Source organism: Emydura macquarii, unplaced genomic scaffold, assembly GCF_026122565.2.
Source record: "Emydura macquarii macquarii isolate MOO-44397 ecotype Brisbane River unplaced genomic scaffold, CSIRO-AGI_Emac_v2 contig_2768, whole genome shotgun sequence".
NCBI classification, from domain to species: domain Eukaryota; kingdom Metazoa; phylum Chordata; order Testudines; family Chelidae; genus Emydura; species Emydura macquarii.
Window position 1 is genome coordinate 46,958,140 of NW_027132905.1, and position 21,293 is coordinate 46,979,432.

The following is a 21,293-nucleotide window of genomic DNA, read 5'->3' on the forward strand; positions in this document are numbered from 1 at the left end:
GAAAGATATAGTTAATACCCCACGAAGCAGACAGGACCTGGGTTATTCTAGTCCTTTCTGACAGGCCCACAGCCAGCAATCTACAGGGGACTCGGTTTCCATTGAAAGATTTAGTCAGTCCTGCTGGGATCTGAACCCTGGTGTGTCAAACCTGGTGCTTAGGTTGGTAAGCCGCCCCTGCTGGGATGAGTGAGTGTGAGGGGAGGGGTTTCCCCACTCCTTGCTTTTTGTGTTAGGTCTTGAGCGCTGCTTTGTAAATTCTGTCCTCAGGCCTGCAACTACTGGACAAAAGCAGCCGCCTGGTCCCAGAGCTCCCGGCAGCAGTGCGCCCTGATAGGAGCCAGGAAGTGCAGGAAAATGCCTCTGTCCTGGTCAATCAGTAAGACTCAAACCCTCTTCCTTGTTCCTCGGGGCAGTACAGGGAACGGGAGAGGGGTGGGATGCGGGGGAAGAGTTGCTGGAGCACATGGGCTTCTGCCTCGGAGAAAGGAGCCATCTACTCGAGCGTTCCTAGAAACGATTTGCTCGTTAATTGACTAGGATCCTGGCTGTGGTCTGTTTTGTGGCTTTTGGAGCGAACGGGAGAACAGCCCCCACCGCTGGTGATGTGGCCACAGTGTCATGCCCTGGGTGATTTTTGTCTCCTCCCCCAGAGCCGAGACGATGCAGAGAAAAGGGTCTGGGACCAAGCGCAGAGACTTACCATAAGCTCCTTCCCAGCTCCTTCCGTCGCTGGCTGGTGATCTACAGAAACCAAAGCAGGACAGAGCAGCTGCCAGTCCATCAGCTTCTGGAGAGGCCTGGTGTGGCGGGAGGGGCACCTGGCCATGCCAGGCCCCAGGACAGCAGCACTGATGAGCAATATAGAAAATGGCTTGGGTAAGCACAGGCTGGAGCGGGTCACAGCAGGGTAAGCAACCAGTGATCTGGAGAAGGAATCGCTGGTGACTGTGCAGTCCACTTCGCTGTGTTTCCATCAGTCAGCACCGTAGTGCAAATGGACACGACCTTGAAACCCTTGTTCTTCCTTCCCAGTGGGGGGGCCTGAACATGTGGCCCGGCTGTTTAAATGGAACGAGTGTTCCTTAGTCTCGTTTGTGTGCCTGGTTTCCATGCTCCTGCAGGGGGATAATCAGCATGAGGCATCTCTGTAAACAATTTGTGCTCTTGGGGCTCCAAAGCAGGGAAGAGGATGGGGCAGTAGACTGGTGATGGGATGCGGAGGTTTTTACTTCTAGGTCACTGGTTCGAATCTGGAGCAGGTGAGTAGCGATCAAGAGCTGTGGCCATCATCTGGACTGTGCGGAGTAAGATGGGGGGTGTCAGTCCAGGCCCTGTGGGAGGTCAGCATTCAGGCATGCTGGCAGGGCAGCGTGGGGGGAACTTTTACTTGTCGGGTAGATAAACAGAGGCCTTTGGTCTGCAGCGCTGTCAGTCTGACCCCTTCTATCGGCACTAAATGTACTAACGAAGTAAGCAGGGACGATCCTTGTCATTTGTGAGCAAGAGGAGGGGGCAGTGAGATACATCCTGTCCCCATCCTCCCACTGCATCCTTTATGGCTGCTGGAGTTTGCACAATAGATGTGCCACGAGTCTCCGTCGCTACGTGTCCGCAGCTCGGTGCGGGTCAGCTGTAAGGAGAACTGCCAGCTTCCCTCCGCTCCAAGGCAAGGATCAGCATCAGGTTGCCCAGGAACCAGTCCGGCCGGCTGCGTCTGTGCGCTGAGGGAGAACATCAGCGAGTGCAGCCGTTAGTACGAGCCAGTTCCTCTTCCTGCTCTGCCTCCAGGACAAAGTATCTGAACCGATGGCGACACAACGTGCGGCTTCACCGGTTCCGGGACAGCCGGAGGACGCGCCGTCTGGCGAGGGGGTGGCAGCCGTGGAAGGACGCCAGCAGCGTGGCACTGATGGTGCAGGCGCTGGTGAGTGAATGTCTGGGCCCATCCACAACACCAGGAACGCTTCTCCAGTGTCTGTCACCTCCAAGCCCGTTACAAACCTCTGTCCTCCCACCCTCCTGGGAGGGGAGGAAATATTTCCCATCCCCACGTCACAGAGGGGGAAGCTGAGGCCCAGGGTGGTTAAGTGGCTTGCCCCTAAGGTCACGTAGTGAGTCCATGGCTCCTGAACCCAGGAGTCCTGACTCATGTCCCCAGCAAACTACTAACCCACACTCCTGGCTCAATGTGTCCTCCTGTCTTTCCAGCTCATCTGTTCAATCCCCAGCCATTGTTTTTAGTACAGACCAATACTCTGTCCCCCGCCTGGGACAAGTAACCGTGGGATCTGTTCTAAGCTTCACCGGAGGGTCCCAACCACAGGTGTGCTCCTTCAGCTGGTCTCTGGCCCCTCGCTGACTGCTCCTTGAGCGCTGCTGTGGTGCACCATGCTTTACAGACAGGGTCTGAAGAGGGGCCCCTGCCCCAGTGACCTTGTAGTCCACACAGCCTGCCCACTGGCTGAGGAGGAGGAAAGAGATGCGGGCCTAAGCCAAGTGACTGAGCCGTCTTCAGCAGGAGTCTTGTTAGCATCCAGCTCATTTGTGAGCTCGGTGGAAGGGGTATGGTGTGAGCAACAGGAGTAGGGCGGGGGGAGGCTGGCCAGGTTTTTAGGAGGTGGCTCAAGCATTTCCAGGTCATGTGGGCCTCCTAGGACTACCCAGAGAGATTCAGCCAGAGGCAATGGTTGTCTGAAGCAAGGAGGGGGTTGTCCAGAACCGTGCTGGAGGGGGCAGGGACCTGGAAGCCAAGGAGGCAGACGGCGCTGGCTAGAGGGAGCTAACTTTTGTGTGCTGCCTCTTCTCCTTGCAGGCTGGGCAGAGGCTGCTGGAATGGGGCTGGAGGATCTGGAGGAGGCGCTACCTGCAAAGCCAGGTGTCCCAGAGCTTCCTAGAGGGTGAAGACCGGAGCCTGCTCTCCAGGGTAGGAGCTTATCGCTCTTCGGCTTGATCTCCCACGTAGGGCCCAAGCTTCAGTTCTGTGGACCATGAATTATTTATATTACGGGAGTACCGCGAGGCCCCAGCCAAGTCGCGCCGGGCCCTGTACAAAGGCCGCGTGAGAGACAATCCCTGCCCCAAAGAGTTCTGGGTCAAAAGGCTAGATCCCAGAACAACTGCTGCCGAGTCACGGCGGGCAGAGGGGCAGAGAAGAGGGCACCGAAGGGGATGTTGGTTTTTCATGCCAGTCCCATCACGTGCGTGGTTTCTGTGTGTTCCTTCGTGTCGTGGCTCCTTTCCTTACAGGGAGGGATCGCGGCCTGTGGGTGCACGGGATTAACGAAGCCTTAGTAAGGGCAGGCTGCTCTTAATGCTGGCTGAGGGAGCGGGAGGGGTTGCTGTTGTCCAGGCCAGCGTGTGGATTAGCATGCGCCTCTGTGCTGGTGCCATTGTCAGGGGCTCTGCTCTCTCAGCTTCTGAGAGGCTGTTTCCAAACTAGGCCGGCTCCGTGTTACGCTCTGTTCTCACTGGCAGGGCTTCTCCTGGGGCTGGCTGGGAGATGCCCCTGTTCTGAAAACGCTGACAGGAGCTCTTGAGCCTGCTGCCTCAGTAACAATCTGTGCTGTAGCCGCTCTCCCTGAGGGCTAGCGAGGGATGTGTCTCGGGGATGTGCCCCAGGGCTGGGGGTGGCAGAGAGGCACCCCGGCAAATGCCCTTTGGCCCTGTAGTGAAAGGGGATCCCAGCCACATCCCGATGGGTGAGCCAAGGCCCAGCTCAGCCCCCCTGTAGGACACACTGGCAACTTGTTAGAAGTGGGAGGCCCTCCCCAATGCAGTGTGTCGATTGCAGGGCCTACTAGGCCATGCTGCCTTATTGCGGGGAGGACAGCACTCCAGGCCCCTGGTCACCACCAGCCCCTACCATGTAGTCAGGGGAGGGGGGCTGGGGCTGCACTGCCGAGTGCTGGAGGCCACCCCGCTGGGCCGTGGGTCTGTGACTTTTCCCCTCTTCCATTTCAGGCCTTCAGAAGGTGGCACCGGCTGACGACGTCCCGTGCAGAGGGTGCAGGGCCCTGCTGAGCCAGTGGAGGGACTGTCCAGCGCCCAGCTCAGACCACGGCTGGGTATTGAAATGAAGAGGGCGTCTCCTTTGAACACTTACCAGCCGGCTGCGGAGAGCACCAGTGTCTGGCTGAGCTGGTCCCTGCCCTGCTAGTGCCACAGCAGAATGCGAGAGGAAAGAGGCCGGGAACTCCCAGGAGCCCAGTGTATCCAGCCCAAGGCCCAGCTTCCAAGCGCAGGACTCCCTGCCCTGCTGCAGGGTGTATTAGTTTTAGGTAGCCAGGGCACAGAAGGGCCTGCTCCTCACCCACTGGCCTTGTCCTGTTTCAGTGCAAGGCAGGACTCATGCACTGTGGTGGGCAAGTAGCTTCTCTTTAGCAGGCTGCATCCTACGCTCAATTTGAATTCTGATTAAAGGTCAGTCTGCCACCTGCTCTTTCCTTTGAATGAGGGACCCTGCACCACTGGCTCCACCCTGGCCCAGGCTACGCCGAGATCCAGTTCTCTGATGTGGGTTGGGGGGGAGGAAATTGATCTCTGATCCTCCAGCCTGTGCTTCCTCTTAGCATAACATGCTTGGCTGGCTGGAACAGGGGGCTTTATTTTTAGATCTGCTTCTTCCCAGTGGGGATTCTGATGCGGCCCTCGGGTCCTGCACCTGTTCACGTCCATCAGCTCTGTGCTAAGCCTTTCGGTGAGTGGCCACCCTCTGCCTCCCGCAGGGGCCTTTTTCTGCTGAATGGGTCTGTGATGAAGAAACCTGCTGGGAACAGCTGAGCCCCAGAAAGCTTTGCCCATGCTAGCCGGGCGTGTCTGTCCCCCCTCATTGCTGCTCCCGCCCTCCTCCCATCACTCACGCCGGCAGTGACTGATGTCCTGTAATCACCCACGATAGAGCAGCCATTCCCCACTGGGCAAAAATTAAATGGACAGAAGGATGCAGAAAGCACTTCTCCCCTTTGCTCATGTAAAAAAACATTCATGCAGCTGGGCCGGGATTTTGAAATCCCTCAAGAAGCTGCCCTGAGGCCCTGTGCTTGTCTGTCTATGGGGGCAGGAGGAGAGAGGCCCAAACTTTGCGAGACTGGTTCAATGCAGCTGAAGCAGGTGACACTCTCGCTGCTCCCGTGGGTGCTGTTTCAGACTTCTCTCCGGGCGCTGTCATTTGTGCTCTTCCTCTACGGCTCCCCTCCTCTTTATGCTCAGGTACAGGCATCATCCCCCCCCATGGACGATGTGACACATCTGCTTCTCTTCATCTCACCTACACTGCAGTGTGCGGCTGAAAGTCCTACTTAGCTTCATGTGCCAACACTAGCATTAATGCTGGTGCCAGACACCTGTGCACCAGGGGCCTTTCCTGCTGCACAGGTAGGCCCTCCCTGGCTGAATCCTTGACCACACCAGCTGCTCAGTTTAAAGGGAACTGCTGCTGCCTGAGGATTGGTTATTTTCTGAGCTAGCACTGCACCAAAGCCTCCCCAGGAAAGCAAGTGCACAGCAGAGTTTGAGACAGCCCCTGCGTGTGCTGCTCAGGACCCCACGCCTAGAACCTGCTGAGCAGAGACCTGTACATCAGAATGAAGTTGCCAGGCCAGATTCTGCCACTCCTGACAGGCTGGGGGAGATGTTACAACGGGGGTGATGCCTAACGATTGATATGTGGGTCAGTCTGGTCTTGCAACCCAAAGACAGAAGGGCAAGAAGGGGGGACCATGATTAGAATATGGTACAGTCCAAGTGGTAGTGCGAGAGTGAACTACGGCTTAACTGTTGCCAGGTTTAGAGTGTTTAAGGAGGTACCTTTACCCAAGTGGGATAAGGCATAGTTGGATCCATAATTCAGCCTAGGGCAGGGATTAGGACCAGTTCATCCCAGCCAGAGCGGTGCAGCAAAGAAAAAAGCTCACATACTTTAAGGTTTCCCTGGGACTTCTATAAAGCGTGAGCATCTACTGCCTCCTTGTGAAATCTCCAGCTCTGTTAGCCAAGACTGGAGCAGGCTTAACTTGCATGGCCCAACCCCCATGGTAGGTTATGTGCACATGCCAATCTGCACATGTACCAGGGCAGGCCAGGGCCTGTAAAATCCAGGCTCTCAGCACTTTGTGCAAAAACACCTTAGCCCCAACACTACGAACTCCTCACTCCTGGCTGGCCCCACCCTCAGTAACCGTAGGTGCTGCTGCCTACAAGCGACCTCAGGGTCATCCCTGAGCATGGAGGGGACGTTGGCATGACCCTAAAAGCCACTTTCACCTGCGTTCTAGTGGAAATGAACTGAAACACAAACCTGGCACAGGGGTTTTGCGCGCGCACACGCACTTGAGTCAGAAACCAGGCATGCTTGAGTTTCAACTATTCTTTTAAACAAGTGTTTCAATTCCTACTTCATCTCACCCAGAGATGAAACTGACCTGAACAATTCCCTTATTCCTGTTCCTTTAAAAAACAAAACAAAAAGGGAGGGAAGTGGTGGTTGGGAGAAAACTTGACCAAGTCTTTTAGACCATTTAGTGTTCAAATACCCCAGCGCCCTGTCCTTCCTGGAGTGAGCGGGCGAGTCTCCACTATGATCACGTTCAAAGAAACCCCGACGATTCCACTGAAAAAGCAGCGTGATGGTTTCTTAGTGTGCAGCTTGCATCTCTGCTGGGAGGTTCAGATGATTCACGATGCCATGAGCACAAGAGAACCGACAGCAGGAAGAAGCAAGGAGCTGGAGAGTTTAGTTTGTAACAGAGGGAGGTGCGGAGCCTCTGATGGAGGCTTTTGCTTCGGGAGAGAAGAGCCTGCGTCTCCCAGGCACAACAGGAGAGAGGAGGAGGCTCGAGGAGGAGGCCACAGTGGAGTGGCCCTTGGATGGAGTGTCTGGGTCCCTGGTCATGCTGAGCCAGGCTTCTCTTGCCCCTGGGGCAGCTGTGCTGCCTGCAGTGAGTAGGTGGCTGGATGGAGCGAACAGATGCGATTTTCACTGCACCGTGGGACAGTTCAACAGCTCAAAAGTGTCCTCCATGACCTGCCACAGGCAGTTCTCCAGCGGGAACTCATTGTCCACCAGGTTGACCAAGTAATAGTTGTCGTGGATGTACTGGATAATCATCCGAGAGGGAGACTCCTCTTCGTAGAGTTTAGCCCACTGCTCAATCCACAGAGCGAAGGCCTCATCCTGCCAGGACGAAGGGAGAAAGCTTGGTACTGTCACCACCTACAGGTGCATTAAGATAGCTGCATCTCCTACGGCATCAAGGGCGGCTGGTCAGGGGGAGGGGGAGAAGCCAGTGTACACACGGCTTCGCTTCTGACCCGTCCCATAGCTGAGGAGTTGGGCAGTAAATAAATGCAGCCTCCAGCTTTCTAGAAAACATGTGCATGTGTTGTTACCCACCTGCCACTCAACGCTGCCTCAACTGCTCTGGGAGCTGGCAGACACAGTGGGGCTGGCACTCAAGGCTCCTACTTCATATAGACACCAAATACATAATGGGGCAAGTCTTGCAGTCCTCACTCAGGCAAAGCTTCCCATTGCATAAGGACTAACAAGCACGGGATTGAGTCAATCTAGGCACTGGTGGCTGTATGACTCTGGTAGCCAAGTCCAGTGGGTCTTGATAAAGACCAGACCAAAAAAACCCAACCCAAATGCCACCACCTCTCTCTGAGCCCGAGTGCCATGGGGACCAGTTACATGGAGCGAGGGGCTCTCACCTTCCAGTACATGAAGCTAACTGGATCCACAACTGTCGGCTGAATGATCTCTCTACCTGGGAAGATGCCCCAGGTCACGGCGTTGGGCTGCAGATCGGGAGCATTGGTGATGTTTTCACCCTGCCAAGAGGAGGACGGGACATTGGAAGCAGTTTCTAGAGAAAGGTGTTACGCCTGAGTTGCAAGTGGGTGCAGTGGAGTTGGTACATAGGTGCTTTTATGGGTGCTACTTCCCTGAAATTAAATTACCCCCGTCAACCTATCTCCGTGAAAAACCTAACGGATCAGGAAGGAGCTGCAGGTAAGAGCTAGTGCTGCTTCACCCCACCCGCTTACTAAGTCTCATCTTCCTGCCCCACTATCAGACTTGCCATCTCTCCTTATGACCTAGGCCATCGGTGTCTCCAGTGATATGGTAAGAGGGACGCCTCGGCTGCGTACGCTCTTACCCGGACATTCACAATGTGATAATTCACACGGAGCTCATACTTCTTTGTCTTCAGCACTTTGAGCAGCGCGGTGATGTTCTCGCTGGAGGTGAAGAATTCCAGGTATGCCTGCGTGGGAAACAGAAGCCAAAACTCACTTCAGTGCAGAGACGGGCGAAACCAGAGGGAAACCCACTTGTTGAGGACTTGCCTAATTTTCTGAAGTCCCAACAGCTAAATTGAGAAAGGTACTAAAAAGAATACATCCACCCTTCCCCCAAGAGAGGCCAGTGCTATCCCCAGTTTATAAATGGGGAAACTGAGGCAAGGCAGCAGTAAAGCTGGGACTGGCCAGATAAAGAAAGGGCAGAAGTGGTGCTGGCCCCAAGAATGCCCAGCCCACAGACATAATACAGGGCATAAGCCCAATGTATTAATAGTCCTTTGCAGGTAGCCTCTTACCTAGCCCCTAGCTTAGGTCCTTCAGAGCTAAGGGGTCCAAAAATCAAGCCTCCCTGTGGTCTGTAGTCGGGGGATGCACTCAGGTAGCTAAGCAGCTGTCACAGCCTTTGCACCTGTCATCACAGATGCCCATCAAGCAGCAGGTGCACAATAGAGGCTGTTTCTAAAAGACTCAGGCTTGACATCTTTGTTCTGTGCTGCACCCTCTCCTTGGCAATTTCACCCCTGCGGACCAATGAGCGATGCCGCAGAGGGTTATCCCAGCTGGGCTCTAATGAGGGCCTGACGATTCACAGCAGCACCTCCTTTGTCTGGTGTTCTCTCCGTGGGCCTAAGACAGCCTAATTCCTCGTTTGCTCCATTTACTGCTGCTCTGCGCTGGGCTGGATACAGAGACTGCCTCGCGCTCAGACAGGCTCCAGCTCTGCTTCCTGGCCATTGTGCTGGATGATTGATTCTCTTACTCCTGGGGAATCTTTCTCCTTTGAACTGCATTTGCCATCTGCTGGCCCGGCAGCTTTAACGAGCCAAATCCCTTTGAATTAGCTCGCATTGTCCCCCACCATGTGCTCTGCGCCCACGGTTTACCCGGATTCTGCGGGACCCCATAAAAAATGACATTTTGTACTTTTATGGACCTATTCAATGGAGGATCTCAGAGCTGTATCTCACACGAGACGGAGCTGGACTAGTGGGCAGGCAGTAGGGTCTAGCGGACAGAGCACTGGACTGGGACTCCATAGACCTAGGGTTCTATTCCTGGCTCTGTCTCAATGGCCTTGGACAAGCCTCTGTGCCTCAGTTTCCCTATCTGTAAACGGGGGATAATGATCCTTTGTGAGGTACTACATAGAGCTAGATGCTTTTATCATTCAAGTGAAACTGCGGGGAGAGCTTAGGGAATACAACGGCACAAGCTGGACACAGACCAGGACACCCACGCTCTTGCGATCATTCAAGATCACATGGCGCTTTCTTAGTGTTCTGTTTCCTCCAAAGGACAGCACCTCCTGCACTACCCAGTGAGGCACTGGGTCAGAACCGACTTGGAGGGAAGAGCACCACCTACTGGATATCCCTGCAGGCAGCATCTAGAGTGGGGCCTGGTCCATGAGTGGGAAAACGCCAGGAGCACTGTTCATCCACAGATGTGAAACATTTCGAAGACTGGTAAGTGTCACAGATGGGGAAATAGAGGCATGCAGATTAAGTGGATTGCCCAAGGCAAGACAGTGGATCAGTGGTAGAGCCAGGAGTACAATCCAGAGCTTCTCGCGCCCAGACCCTGCCCTGCTTTCTCTTGCACAAGGCTGCAGAGACACAGCAAGCTGGCAGAAAATCCTCTTGCTGGGCATGTAGCCAGACACTGTCCAACAACCTGCATCACAGGGAATGATAGCAACAAGCAGTAAGGTCTGGGAGGGAGATCAGAGAATTGAAACTAGGTCTTAGCCCTAGGAAACCCAGCTCTGAAATAAGCAGCTTTGGGGAAAAAAGGGAGAATGGAAGAGGCTGGTACAGCAACTTTGTCAAACAGGCACTGGGGTAGGAATACCCAGGTCTCAAAAGCCTGCCTTTCAGTGAGAGGCTCCATCTATCAAGTTTAATCAAGAGAAGGTTGAGAGGTGACTTGATCATGGTCTAGAAGTGCCTATGGGGAGAAGATTTATGATGATTAAGGGCTCTTTAATCTTAGCGGGCAAAGACATCACAAGATCCCATGGCTGGAAACTGAAGCTAGACAAATTCAGATTAGAAATAAAGTCCAATTTTTTAAGTGAGAGTAATTAGCCCCTGGAATAAATTATCTAGCAATGGGGGGTGAATTTTCCATCGCCTGAAGCTTTCAAATCAAGGCTGGATCTCTTTCTACAAAGATACTTCTAGCTCAAGCAGCTGTTACTGGGCTGGATGCAGAAATCGAACAAAGTTCTTCGATCCCCTGAGGCCCGACTAGATAAGGGTCCCTTCCAGCCTCACAAATCTATAGCTCGGTACCTTCTGGAAGACGTAACCTCCACTGGGCCCCCAGCCCACGATGGGGTCGGTGGAGGGTTTGCCGTTGATGTTCGGCTGGGAGTTGATGGTCAAGATTCCTCTTCTGTTCACCTTCTCCAACTGCTCCTTCAAGAGGCTGGTTTCAGCAGCGAGAGGGTCGTCGTTCCAGGGCAGGCAGGTCACCTGCAGGAAGGAAGAGGGTGAAATCCAAGAGGCTGTCCATTACCAGAACCTCGCCGCACTGTGCACAGCCTCCTCAAACAGAGGGATGTGGCTGCCTGCTTCGTAGGTGAGAGGAGCTAGTGAGAGCACATCCCACAAGTGCTCTTACCTTAGGCAGGCTGACAGGTAGCCTCTGGGTGCAAATCAAGATCTCCAACCGCCTCTTAAGCCCTATGCGGCCTAGGACACACTGTCTCGGAGACCTCCCCCTCAAACCAGGGGGCTTTTCAGCTTCTGGTCGCCAAGGCTGAACTCATGGGGGGTTGTCCCTTCTTATCTGAAAATCACTCCCACCAGGGATCCACCAGAGCTGGTCTTGGGCCTTTCACAGCATAAGGGCATCTTTGTTCAGGCTTGTTCCTAGCTCTGGGTACCGGCTTTCCCGTGCTGAAAGTCCCCCACCCAGGCATGGTCCCCCGTGGTCACAGAGCTGGTTGGGTGGGGGAAAGCCCTGCGACCCATTTAAAGGAATGTCACATGGTGCTGGATGCCTTTTGAGAGGGCATGAAATACGCACCACTGTCTCTGCCCAAGCCAGTCCTCGTTCTGTGCCCCGCTCTCTGAGGAGCCTCCCTCTCCATCCTCCGGCCCAGGCCATCGCTCACCTTGTGCCCCCCCTGTTGGGCTCCCCAGAGAGGTAACAGGTGAACACCTCGAAGACGCTCTCCTCGCTGAGCAGCTCCTCCCCCCACATCTTTAGCAGCTCCTCCCGAGGCGACTTGCTCTTCAAGTAGAAGAGGTAGTAGTCCTTCAGCTCGCCAAAGGCTGGTGAGGAAGAATTCCCCCTACGGAGAGGGGAGCAGAGAGACAGGGTTTATGTTCTGCCCTGGGCTAGAACGTGAGCTGCCTGACTGTCCCAGAGAGTGGGGGAAAAGCCACCCCCCAGGAAGAGTGTCATCAACATGATTAACCAGGGATCCGTGCCCCACTGTATGGGGTCCACCCACTCAACCCCACCCAGCGGCTTTACCCCTCACAACTCCAGGCAACCAGAGACTCTCCTAGCAACCTGTCACTGGCTGGACTAAGTGCCATGACTCCAAAAGGGTCCTGAAACAAGTCCAGCAGCTTCTGCCTTTCCAATAGCTTGAAGTCAGAGCCGATTCAAATGGCTTCCTGCTCCACTCCCACCCTCTCCTGCCCCCTTTGTCTTAGGCAGAGACTCACCAGCGGCCATTGGGAAATTCGTCCCATTCTTGAGTTCGGTAAATGTAGCTCTTTGGCCTGGAGGCCCAGAAAATAGGCCGGACGTCTTCGACTCTTCTCTTGGGGTGGGCGCTGACTGCCCAAGGCAGAGGCCGTCTTGGGGAAAACGGAGATTATTAGGCTGGCTTCTCTTTAACAGACTCCCTGCTTTGGGATTGAAAGAGTTGCTAGTAGCCATATTTTACTGGAGAGCCTGAGCTCTGGAGGGAGGCTGAACGGCAGGAGCTGAAGCAGAAAGAATTGAGAGCCTTCCCTGCATCCAGACAGCCACCTCCCTCCAGAGCGGACACCTCTGCCCCATCCAGGAGATGGTGGCTCACGTCAAGGCATTCGTTATCCCCTCCCACCCGAGGTACTTTGAGATCAGAATCTTCCCAGCTCTCCAGTCACCCACAGAGTCTCCAGGGGAGGCCAGACCTGAATTTCTAATATATCAATACAAACAGAAGGAGAGGGAGGCGGTGGGGAGGAATCACCACCCCAGGTTTCTGTCTTCTGCAGAAAGCAGTAAAAAAAAAAAAAAAAAGACCAGGTCTTTTTCTTTCCTTTGCAGGTCCAATCTATTAAAGGTGCAGCTGTGTCAGGAGAAAGATGCCCCCAGGACAAGCTCTCTGCTCACCTGGGATCCTCTTTCCAAATGCCTAGACGTCTGAGGATCTCCATGGTGGCCACTTCTCTGTTGAGGGTGTAGAAATGCAGGCCGGGCACCATGCCACTGTCCAGCAGCTCCCGGCACATGGACACCGCCAGCTCCACCCCATAGTTCCGGATGGCTGCGTCATTGTCCTTGATGGGTTCGATCACTTCTTTGATCTCCTGCGGCACCTCCAGTTTGGAGAGCTTCACTAGCTGGCGCAGAGAATGGTAACCCTGGGCACGGGACGCAAGGGGAACAGGGAAAGGTAATACCTGAGGGAAAGGTTCAGGGCTGCTGCACAAGATAACTCCATTTTCAGGACTATTTCTGCTCCCCAGCCAGTCGAGACGGTGACGTCTGTACCAGGAAAGATCCCAGCAAGGGGGAGAAGTTTTTTTTTTTTTTTTGTAGGGGTCAAAGCAGACTTTGAATCAGGACTCCTGGGTTCTATTTCCAACTTTATCACTGATTCTTAGCACAACCTCAGACAAATCACTTTAACCTCTCTGCACCTCCATTTCCCCATCTTTTTTTAAAAAAAAGGGGGAATGGGGCAGTATTTATTTTTCACAAGGGGGTGGGCAATTGGGGGTTTAATTCATGTTTGAAAAGCATTCGAGACCTTTGCAAGCAAGGTGGACGCATCAAGAGGAATGCGAAGCTCTGAGTCTCTGATCTGCCCCATAGCGGCCCAGCTGGTGTCTTTAGACTGTAAACTCTTCAGCAAAGGGAGACACTGTTCTTGGCTTGGCACCATTTGGCCGATGGAGCCAGTTTACCCACTGCCTGGTGCTAGGTGTGCTTAGTGACATTCCTAATGGAGACCCCCTGGAAGGGGGTTGCCACCATCTTTCCATCGCTTTGTCCTGCAGGGATAAAAGTCAGATCCTACAAGCTACCAGTTGCCTCCTGGGGCACCCTCAGCACCCTCATCTCCCAGTGACTTAGAGCCTTAGTTGAGGGTGCTTGGGACCTTGCAAGATCTGGCCCAAAACTCCAGCCTTTCAGCCAGGGATCTCACCTGTATGGGAAAGATGCCTGGTATAATGGGGCAGGTGATGCCAATGGCTTGACAGTCCTTCATGAACGCGAGGAAGGTCTCGGACCTGAAGAAGAGCTGCGTGATGATGAAGTCGGCCCCAGCAGAGACTTTCTCCTTCAGGTGCCTCAGGTCAGCTTCATAGCTCTCGGCTTCAGGGTGGCCCTTGGGGTAACCTTCCGGGAGAAGAGGAGGAGCTGAGCCAGGAGCCAGCATGGTCTCTCCTCCAGAGCCTCAGTCACACTGGGGCATCAAACGTCTGAGCCATTCTGGAGAGCCTCCTGCACCCACAAGCCGTTTCTCGGACCTGCCAGCGTAGTCTGCTGATCCCCAAGCTCAAAGACAACCCCCCACCACAGCTGGCCCATAATAAGATGCATTTACCTGCCACGCAGATGTCAAAGTAGTCGTCAAACTCGCAGCGAATGTGCTTCACCAAGTCAATGGCGTGGTTGAATCCTTCCACCTCTTCTTCCCACTCCTCGCCAATGGGGTCTGTGTGAGGAGAGACGGAGACAGGTCTGACCAATGGCCTGTGCAGAGCAAAGCTCAACCAGCACTAGACGGGCCGCCCATTACTGAGAGGAAGGGGAGATGGAGTCCCCAAGTTCACCGGCTTCCTTATTAGGTTCCACACATGGGCCCTTCACCTCCACCCTTGAGCCAGAGACACCACGGCCTAATCCAAGAGGATCACCCTCTCCTGAGGCAAGAGGAAGAACCGATTCAGCCAGATACTGAACCATGGGGCCTCAGAATTGGGCAGGAGGCTAAATCATCAGATTGGTTCATTCTGGTCACCCCCTTCCACAGAGGCGTCGCTCACTGGAGGAGAAGGTGCTTCTGGCATTATCCCCCCATGTCGAGAGGAAAGCTCACCTCCCCGCAGTGCCATGATGTTCTTCAGCCCCAGCCGCTTGGCCTTCTGCAGGTGCCCGGTGATCTCCTCCTTGGTCTGGTTGCAACATGTCATGTGCAGGATGGTCTCCAGGCCACAGTAGTTGACTGCCGTGTTGGCGATGATCATGGAGGACGTCTCCTTATCGGAGCCCGGGTCCCCTGCTGGGTGCCAGGTCACGTCGATGAAGAGGGGGCCGCCCAACCCCATGCGATCGAACCTGCAGATTGCAACAAAAGCGGAGTTTATTGCTAGCCTGTGGGGCTCTGCCACCCCCACGCCTGGGATGCCGCACTCAGTGCTGGGCACTTCACGACCAGGCTGCATGTGGCAGACAGGAGGGAGCTGGGACGAGAGCAGCAAGAGCAATTACTGGGCTGGAGTGACTGCCTCAGGAGAAGAGCCCAAGAGTGAACTAGCTCCAGATTAGTGACGGAATGGCTAAGGGGCCATGAGAACCTGGCAGATCAACACCACAGCGGCAAGGCCATGTTCAGGGAGGTCCAAAGGAGAGGAACTAGCAGTTAGGGCAAGGTTTTGGGTTTTTTTTTTTTTTTTTTTTTTAAAGGGGGGGATTCTAGGCTGGATCTGCCAGGAGACACTTCCTGCCAGCCACATCTATGAGGCTATGGCATCCTTCTTCCAAAGGAGAAGGAGGATGGCCCATGGCCACAATACGTGTCTAGGGAATAGGATAGAATGGGGACCATAGGGAACAAGCATGCGCTGCTGGGGCTATTGGGAGGGAAAGGGGAGCTAATCGGTCTAATCCAACTCCAGATTCCAAACTCGGGCCTGCTCCAGGTGGCACTGACTCCCCTGAGTTCAGCGCTGTTGTGCCCACTTGCCCTGGCCAGGCTCCAGCCTGGGGTATGTGTTAGCACAGGCCAGATGCCAGAGCCAGGACAGGGGTTTTCAAACCACACCTTTCCCTTTGGACGTTGCCATGGTGACTCGTGGCCCAAGAGGCCCTTCCTGCACGGCCTGGGCACAAGGGGCAGAGTGTTTGCGTTACCCAGCACTGCAGCGCTCCAGGTTTGGCCTGGACACACAGGGAGAGACACCCTCCTCGAGTGGGAAGCAACAAAGCCATAGAGCAAAACATCTAGATGGCTGGAAAGTGAACAGGATTCATGTTGCCAAGGCCATGAGCCCTGCAAGACTAGACCAGCCACTGGTCCATCTAGTTTGGTCATTGCCAGGGGCAAAAATGAATACGTGATGCTTCAGAAAGACACCCATACACACTCCAGCGATGCCCCCACTGGACCCTGTGCACAAAGCAAGTGGAGGATTCTTTTCTGCTCCCCTCCCTGACTCCACAGCAATCAGCTGAGACACTGAAGCATGAGATCGGATTCACCTTTAGCAGGAATACGTTCGCATGTGAAACAATCCAGCCCCCTCAGTCATCCCAACACGATGTTTAACTCTACAGGGATGCAAAGATGTTACCTGGAGTCCATCACCCTTCTCAGCAGGGAAGCACAGACCCATTACCTGCTTCTTCACCTGGAAGGGAGACAGAGCACAGGCCTGAACCTGCTCTAGCAGGCTGTCCTCCAGTCAAAGCCATCGCACCTCCACCTCTTTTCCCTCTCCGGGGCTCACCTGGAGATCAGGTTGACCGCGCCGATGGCTGTCCGTGGAGGGAAGAACTCTAAAGAGAACCACTTGTCCCCAGAGTCGTGTCGCCGGCGCATCTTCTCCCGCAGCCGCTCATGGCGCTCAGCGTCCAGGACAGGAGTGGAGCATCGGGAACTGTCCTTGGAGCTCTCGCTGCTGCTGCCATCTGCCCGGGAACTGGTGCTCTCATTGCTGGCACTGTGCGGCTCGATGACCATGATGAGCTCTCTGGGATAGGGAGAGGGGAGGAAGGTGAGTGATACTGCCCAGGGGCTCCTGTGAGGTGACTGGACAGGTAGTTTATGGGAGGCTGTTCCAAGCAGGAGGTGGAAGAAGGTGCAGGAAGACTAGGGAAATCACAGGGCACAGGATGTAGGAGGAATGCAAGTTGTCTCCCTGTTGGCAACTACCCACCACACCTGAAGATTTCAGTGTGGCTGGCCGGAGACTCCAGAGTTGTTAAAACCACTCCACACCCTCCCTTCCCTGAACGGTCCATCCACATCTGCTCTCTGGGTCTGGATAGCTCTGGCTGCACAGTGATTTTTACACGACAGCAATCCCACTGAGCGGTGAGGGGAACGGAGACTAGCAGTAACAGGCCCTGAGCCCTCACGAGGGCAGCAGGGACATCGTTCAAGCGTGACCTTGGTGCCTCCTCCCCAAGGAGTTCTAGCAGGTTCTCCCAAAGGGCCCTACTCAGCCCTACCTCGTGGCTGCACGGAGAGATCAGCCTGAGTATGCAGGGACAAACAGCACCCTTAGATAGCAGTCAGTGATGCAAGACGGGAGACAAATGATGCAAGGCAGTAGACCTTATTTACCCCTGGTGTAACTCTGCTAAAGCCACTGGAATTAAACCAGGAGTGATTCTGGGCCCCCATCAGGATCAGCAGCCTTAAGGCCTCTGTCTGGACTTTCTAATGCTTTACAATTTATTTATCCCACTGTCCTCATGCATCTGGTGAAGGCCAGCCTGACCTTTTGGACAGGGACTGATCCTGCCAGCAGCCCAAGTACAGCCCCCTCTCTGGCACAACACGTGCACACAGCAGTGCCCCTCTGTATCTCCTCAGCTTATTCACAAACAATGATGTTTCTTAAAATAGCTTGCTGCAAAAGGCTGGATCTCTATCCTTCCTGCCCTCCCCTCAGAACCTGCCCAAGGCCAAAGCATTTTTCCCCTGTCAGAAGTCAGATAGAAAAGTCCAGTATGGTCATCTAGTCCAGTAGTTCTCAACCTGGGGTACTCGTACCCCTGGGGGTATGCAGAGGTCTTTCAGGGGATACACCGACTCATCTAAATATTTGCCTGGTTTTACAACAGGCTATATAAAAAGCACCAGCGACGTCAGTACTAAAATTCTTACAGACAAAATGAGAAAGTAAGCAATTTTTCAGTAATAGTGTGCTGTGACACTTGTGTCTTTTTATGTCTGATTTTGTAAGCAAGTAGTTTCTAAGTGAGATGAAAGGGGTACGCAAGACAAATCAGACTCCTGAAAGAGGTACAGTAATCTGGAAAGGTGGAGAACCCCTGATCTAGTCCCAATGCCCTGATGTGCCAAGATTGTTCCTTGCGGCCCGTTACCTAGTGCTGTGTCCCGTCTGCCTTCATGCAGTTGCACTTCCAAGACTCAGCTGAAGGCAGATAACTCTCCAAACACCCAGCAGTCCTTTCAAATGAGCTTCTCCCCGTCCTACTCCCCCCACAGACCACCCAGCATTCTCCCCTATGTGCAGCCTCCTTTTCCACGTACTCAGCGTTCCCTTCCCTTGAGAACCTCTTCTGCATACGCTATGCTGGTTCCTCACCAACTGCACCTGCCTGGATGCAAGCTAGAAAGTGTCCTGTTGTCTGCCAGGACCAGACAGTCAGTGCGGCCAGATGGAACGTAGTTATTCCTTGGATGTCAAGCTGCTAACCCCCCCACTAAATGTGGGGCTGCCCTGACTGATGGGCAAGTCTAACCTGAGCCTGGGAATGAAAGCTGCCACTGGTCTTGTAACAATATCAGCGCTGTTAGCCTGGTTTTGCAGATGGTGACAGATGCAGGGCGATGAAGTGACGTGTCCAAAGACAAACTGCAAGTCCATGGCAGAGCTGGGAATAGACACCAGGCCTCTTAACTCCCAGTTCACAGCCTGGCTCATTCGCTTAGAGGTGCCTTGCTAAGTGTCTCCTCTCAGCTGCACTCCACCCCGTGCTTTGGAAAGAGGGAGTTTGCAGCCAAGTTTACAATCCAGGTCATCCCAAGTCAGGCTACTCTAACATTTTTTGTTTGGAGGAAGCGATAGCACAAATCCCGTATTTACGGCACCACCTATCTGTGTCACCCAGACCAGCCACTGGACGGTGCCTGGCTGTTGGACTTTGCTCTCCCTTTGCCACTTGCATGAGAGCTCCGGCTGAAGCTATCAGGAGAAAGGCTTAGCCAGGACCTGTCCAGCTGGCAGGAGTTGTGAAAAAGGAGTGTGTGTGTGTGAGGGGGATGGAGGGGTGCTGATGCCAAGAGGTAGTTGGGCCTCAAATCTCATGTGGATAGAGATCAGATGTGCGTAAAGACCAATCCCAGTAACTCAGAACCATAGAACAATTATGACTGGAGCAGAAACACCCAAAGCAGCATAAAAACTCTGATCCTGGCTTTAGTAACAGGCTCTGGGAAGAGAAGCCTGATCCGCTTCACCCCCACCACATAGTTCTAATCCACAGCACAGAAGTGGGCATTAGTGGTTAGACCAGAGGCAGGGGCAATCAGAACTCGGGGGTTCTCTTCCCACCTCTGTCACTGACTTGCTGCAGTTCCTTGGGCAAGTCAGATGTGCCTCAGCTTTCCCATCTGGGATTATATCTCCACCTCCAGGAAGGGTTCAGGCTTCATTCATTAGGGTCTGCATTTTGGTTGGAGGTCCTTTAATGAAAGGAGCAAGAAGAGGGCAATTTACGACTGTAAGCCTGGCCAAGGAGCCTGTAGATAAGTAATCTCCACCAGCAACATGCAAGGCCATGTCCTCATCCTCAGATTCAGTAAGGGCACATGGGCAAGAGAAGCCAAGCAAGCGTTGGTAAAATTTAAGAGACTCATCTACTCAGCCTCTGCCTTCGCAGTAGGTTTAGGGGTTCGTTTCCTATATCCGTTTGCTATTATTGACGTGATTGCTTGGATTTGCAGCAAGAGCAATGGCATGAGCAAGAGCGAGGGTAATGACTCACACAGCCTCATTGGCTGCCAGGGAAGCAGGACCAATGAAATTACAAAGGGGAAGGGGACTGGAGGCAAAGTGCCGAAGCTGGGACTTGCTGTTCCCTAGATTCAGGAGGTGAAAAGTTTCAGAAAGGCAAAAATCTTCACCAAGGCTTCAGAAGTGCCTAGTGGAAGGCAGGGCTGGAGGCACCAGGTCTGATGTTGCCCTTTGTGCTAGTTGAAGCAGAGCCAGACCCCGTGCTGGTGAAAGAGGAGATACGTGGCTTTTCTTCCCAGGACTGGGTGTGGACAGCTGGGCCCCTCTCCATGCTAACCAGTTCTTCACCTTAAATAACCCCCAAGGCAATTACAGGAGCATGGACCTAGCTGCTCAGATAGATTCTTCCTCCCCAAGCTGAGCAGAACCAACAACCCAAACCAGGGTACAACCAGGCAGGGCTTGTGATGGACCTCTGTTTCCCAGCTTTGGGATGGGCAGTCTAACAGGCGTCCTGGCTGGGTCCCGCATTCCCCTGGCATGAGGGGAGCCAACTGCTTTCCCAGCTCTGAGACAATCCAAAACCAAGGTGCACCCCTGCCCTGTTCATCTTAGGCCATGCAGCCTAGTGGACAGAACAAAGGGCTGGAGTGCGGGACTCCAGGGTTCCCATCTGGGCTCTCACACTGAATGTGATCTTGTTTCCCCAGCTGTAAAATGTTTCCCCAGCTGTAAAATGGGGCTATTACCCGCCTCTCCAAAAGTCATGCGGATTAGATTTAGTATTATCCTTCTCCAAGGCCTTTTCTCTTGCTGCCAGCCCAGGAAGCATGCCACAGCTTGCCCGTACCGGAGGACAGAGTGATCTCTTTGGGGCAGGAGAACAGCTGGTTCGAAAGACTCCCAAAAATTAAAAAGCCGTGGGGGAGAGGGGTGTCGGAATTCGCTCATTAATCAATTGAGGGGGGAGGGGGAGGCAGGAACCATTCCATGTGCGCGGCCTTCGGACAGATCCCAGTCAGGGTTGCACACCTGCATGGCTTCCTGTCCTCACCCACCCATCCAGGGCTGCCGGACTCCGCGGCAGCCGGCCCTGGGGCGGGTTTCACGTGGGAAAGGCCCTGGATCAGAATTTCCCCCCAAAAAACCTGGTGACATTTCAGTCCAATTACAACTTCCAGAGTTTCACTCTTTTGTCCCAATCTGGCACCAGGAACTCCCCCCCCCACACACACACACACCGGCTGGCACAAGAGCCCCTCACCCCCCGCTCTGGGCTGGAGTCTCCCCCTCCCCCGGGTTCTGCACCCCCGGGATCCGGGCGCTCGCTCGCTGGATCCCAGCCCGCCAGGCTGCCCCCGACTCTCAGCCCCACCACCGCGGTGGGTCGGAGCTTCCCAGCCCCACCCAGCGGGGCCAGGAGCCGGGGGCTCGCGTTGCCCCCGCCCCAGTCGGGCTCTGCCCCACGCCTGCACCGCCCCCCACCCAGGGATGGAGTGTGTGTGGGGGGGGGGGGCAATGATCCGGGGGCTCTGCCCAGCGATAGGGGGGCGGGCAGTGAGCCGGGGGGGGAGGGTCTCTGCCCCAGGCGTGCGCCCGCCTCGAGGAAGCGGGGGATGATCCGGGGTCTGTGCCCCACACATGCACCCGGCGCGGCCCGGCGGCGCTCGCTGAGACTCCCCCACCCATGCACCCCGATACCCAGGGGGAGGACCCGCGCCGCCCGGCCCCGATCCGGGCTCCCGCCGCCCGCACGTACCTTGCCAGAATCCCGATCTCTCAGCCAGCGCCGTCTCCTCCCCGCCCCCCGCCAGGTAACCCGGGTAACCCGAGTTCCTTCGCGCGCCGGTTGCTACGGGAGCCGGGCACGCGCGGCGC

At 54.7% G+C, this 21,293-nt stretch overlaps 2 protein-coding genes across 2 annotated transcripts in view; one reads left to right on the plus strand and one right to left on the minus strand.

The window, feature by feature from the left end:
- Nucleotides 1-4,837, plus strand: part of CUNH1orf167 (chromosome unknown C1orf167 homolog) — a 28,159-nt gene extending 23,322 nt beyond the window's left edge. Inside the window, exons 19-23 of the mRNA XM_067567436.1 lie at nt 271-379; nt 654-879; nt 1,792-1,927; nt 2,816-2,926; nt 3,964-4,837. Of these exons, the coding sequence (XP_067423537.1) occupies nt 271-379; nt 654-879; nt 1,792-1,927; nt 2,816-2,926; nt 3,964-4,023 (642 nt within the window). The 3' untranslated portion in view covers nt 4,024-4,837. The remainder of the gene's footprint in view (nt 1-270; nt 380-653; nt 880-1,791; nt 1,928-2,815; nt 2,927-3,963) is intronic.
- A 1,024-nt stretch (nt 4,838-5,861) lies between these two features.
- Nucleotides 5,862-21,286, minus strand: MTHFR (methylenetetrahydrofolate reductase). Its single transcript, XM_067567442.1, is given in 13 exon segments — nt 5,862-7,174; nt 7,714-7,833; nt 8,163-8,270; nt 10,602-10,784; nt 11,429-11,442; nt 11,445-11,608; nt 11,991-12,125; nt 12,649-12,899; nt 13,688-13,881; nt 14,090-14,200; nt 14,585-14,823; nt 16,215-16,457; nt 21,175-21,286. Coding segments are annotated over 12 exon segments (1,950 nt in total). The 5' UTR covers nt 16,448-16,457; nt 21,175-21,286; the 3' UTR covers nt 5,862-6,976.
- Nucleotides 21,287-21,293: the final 7 nt, after the last annotated feature.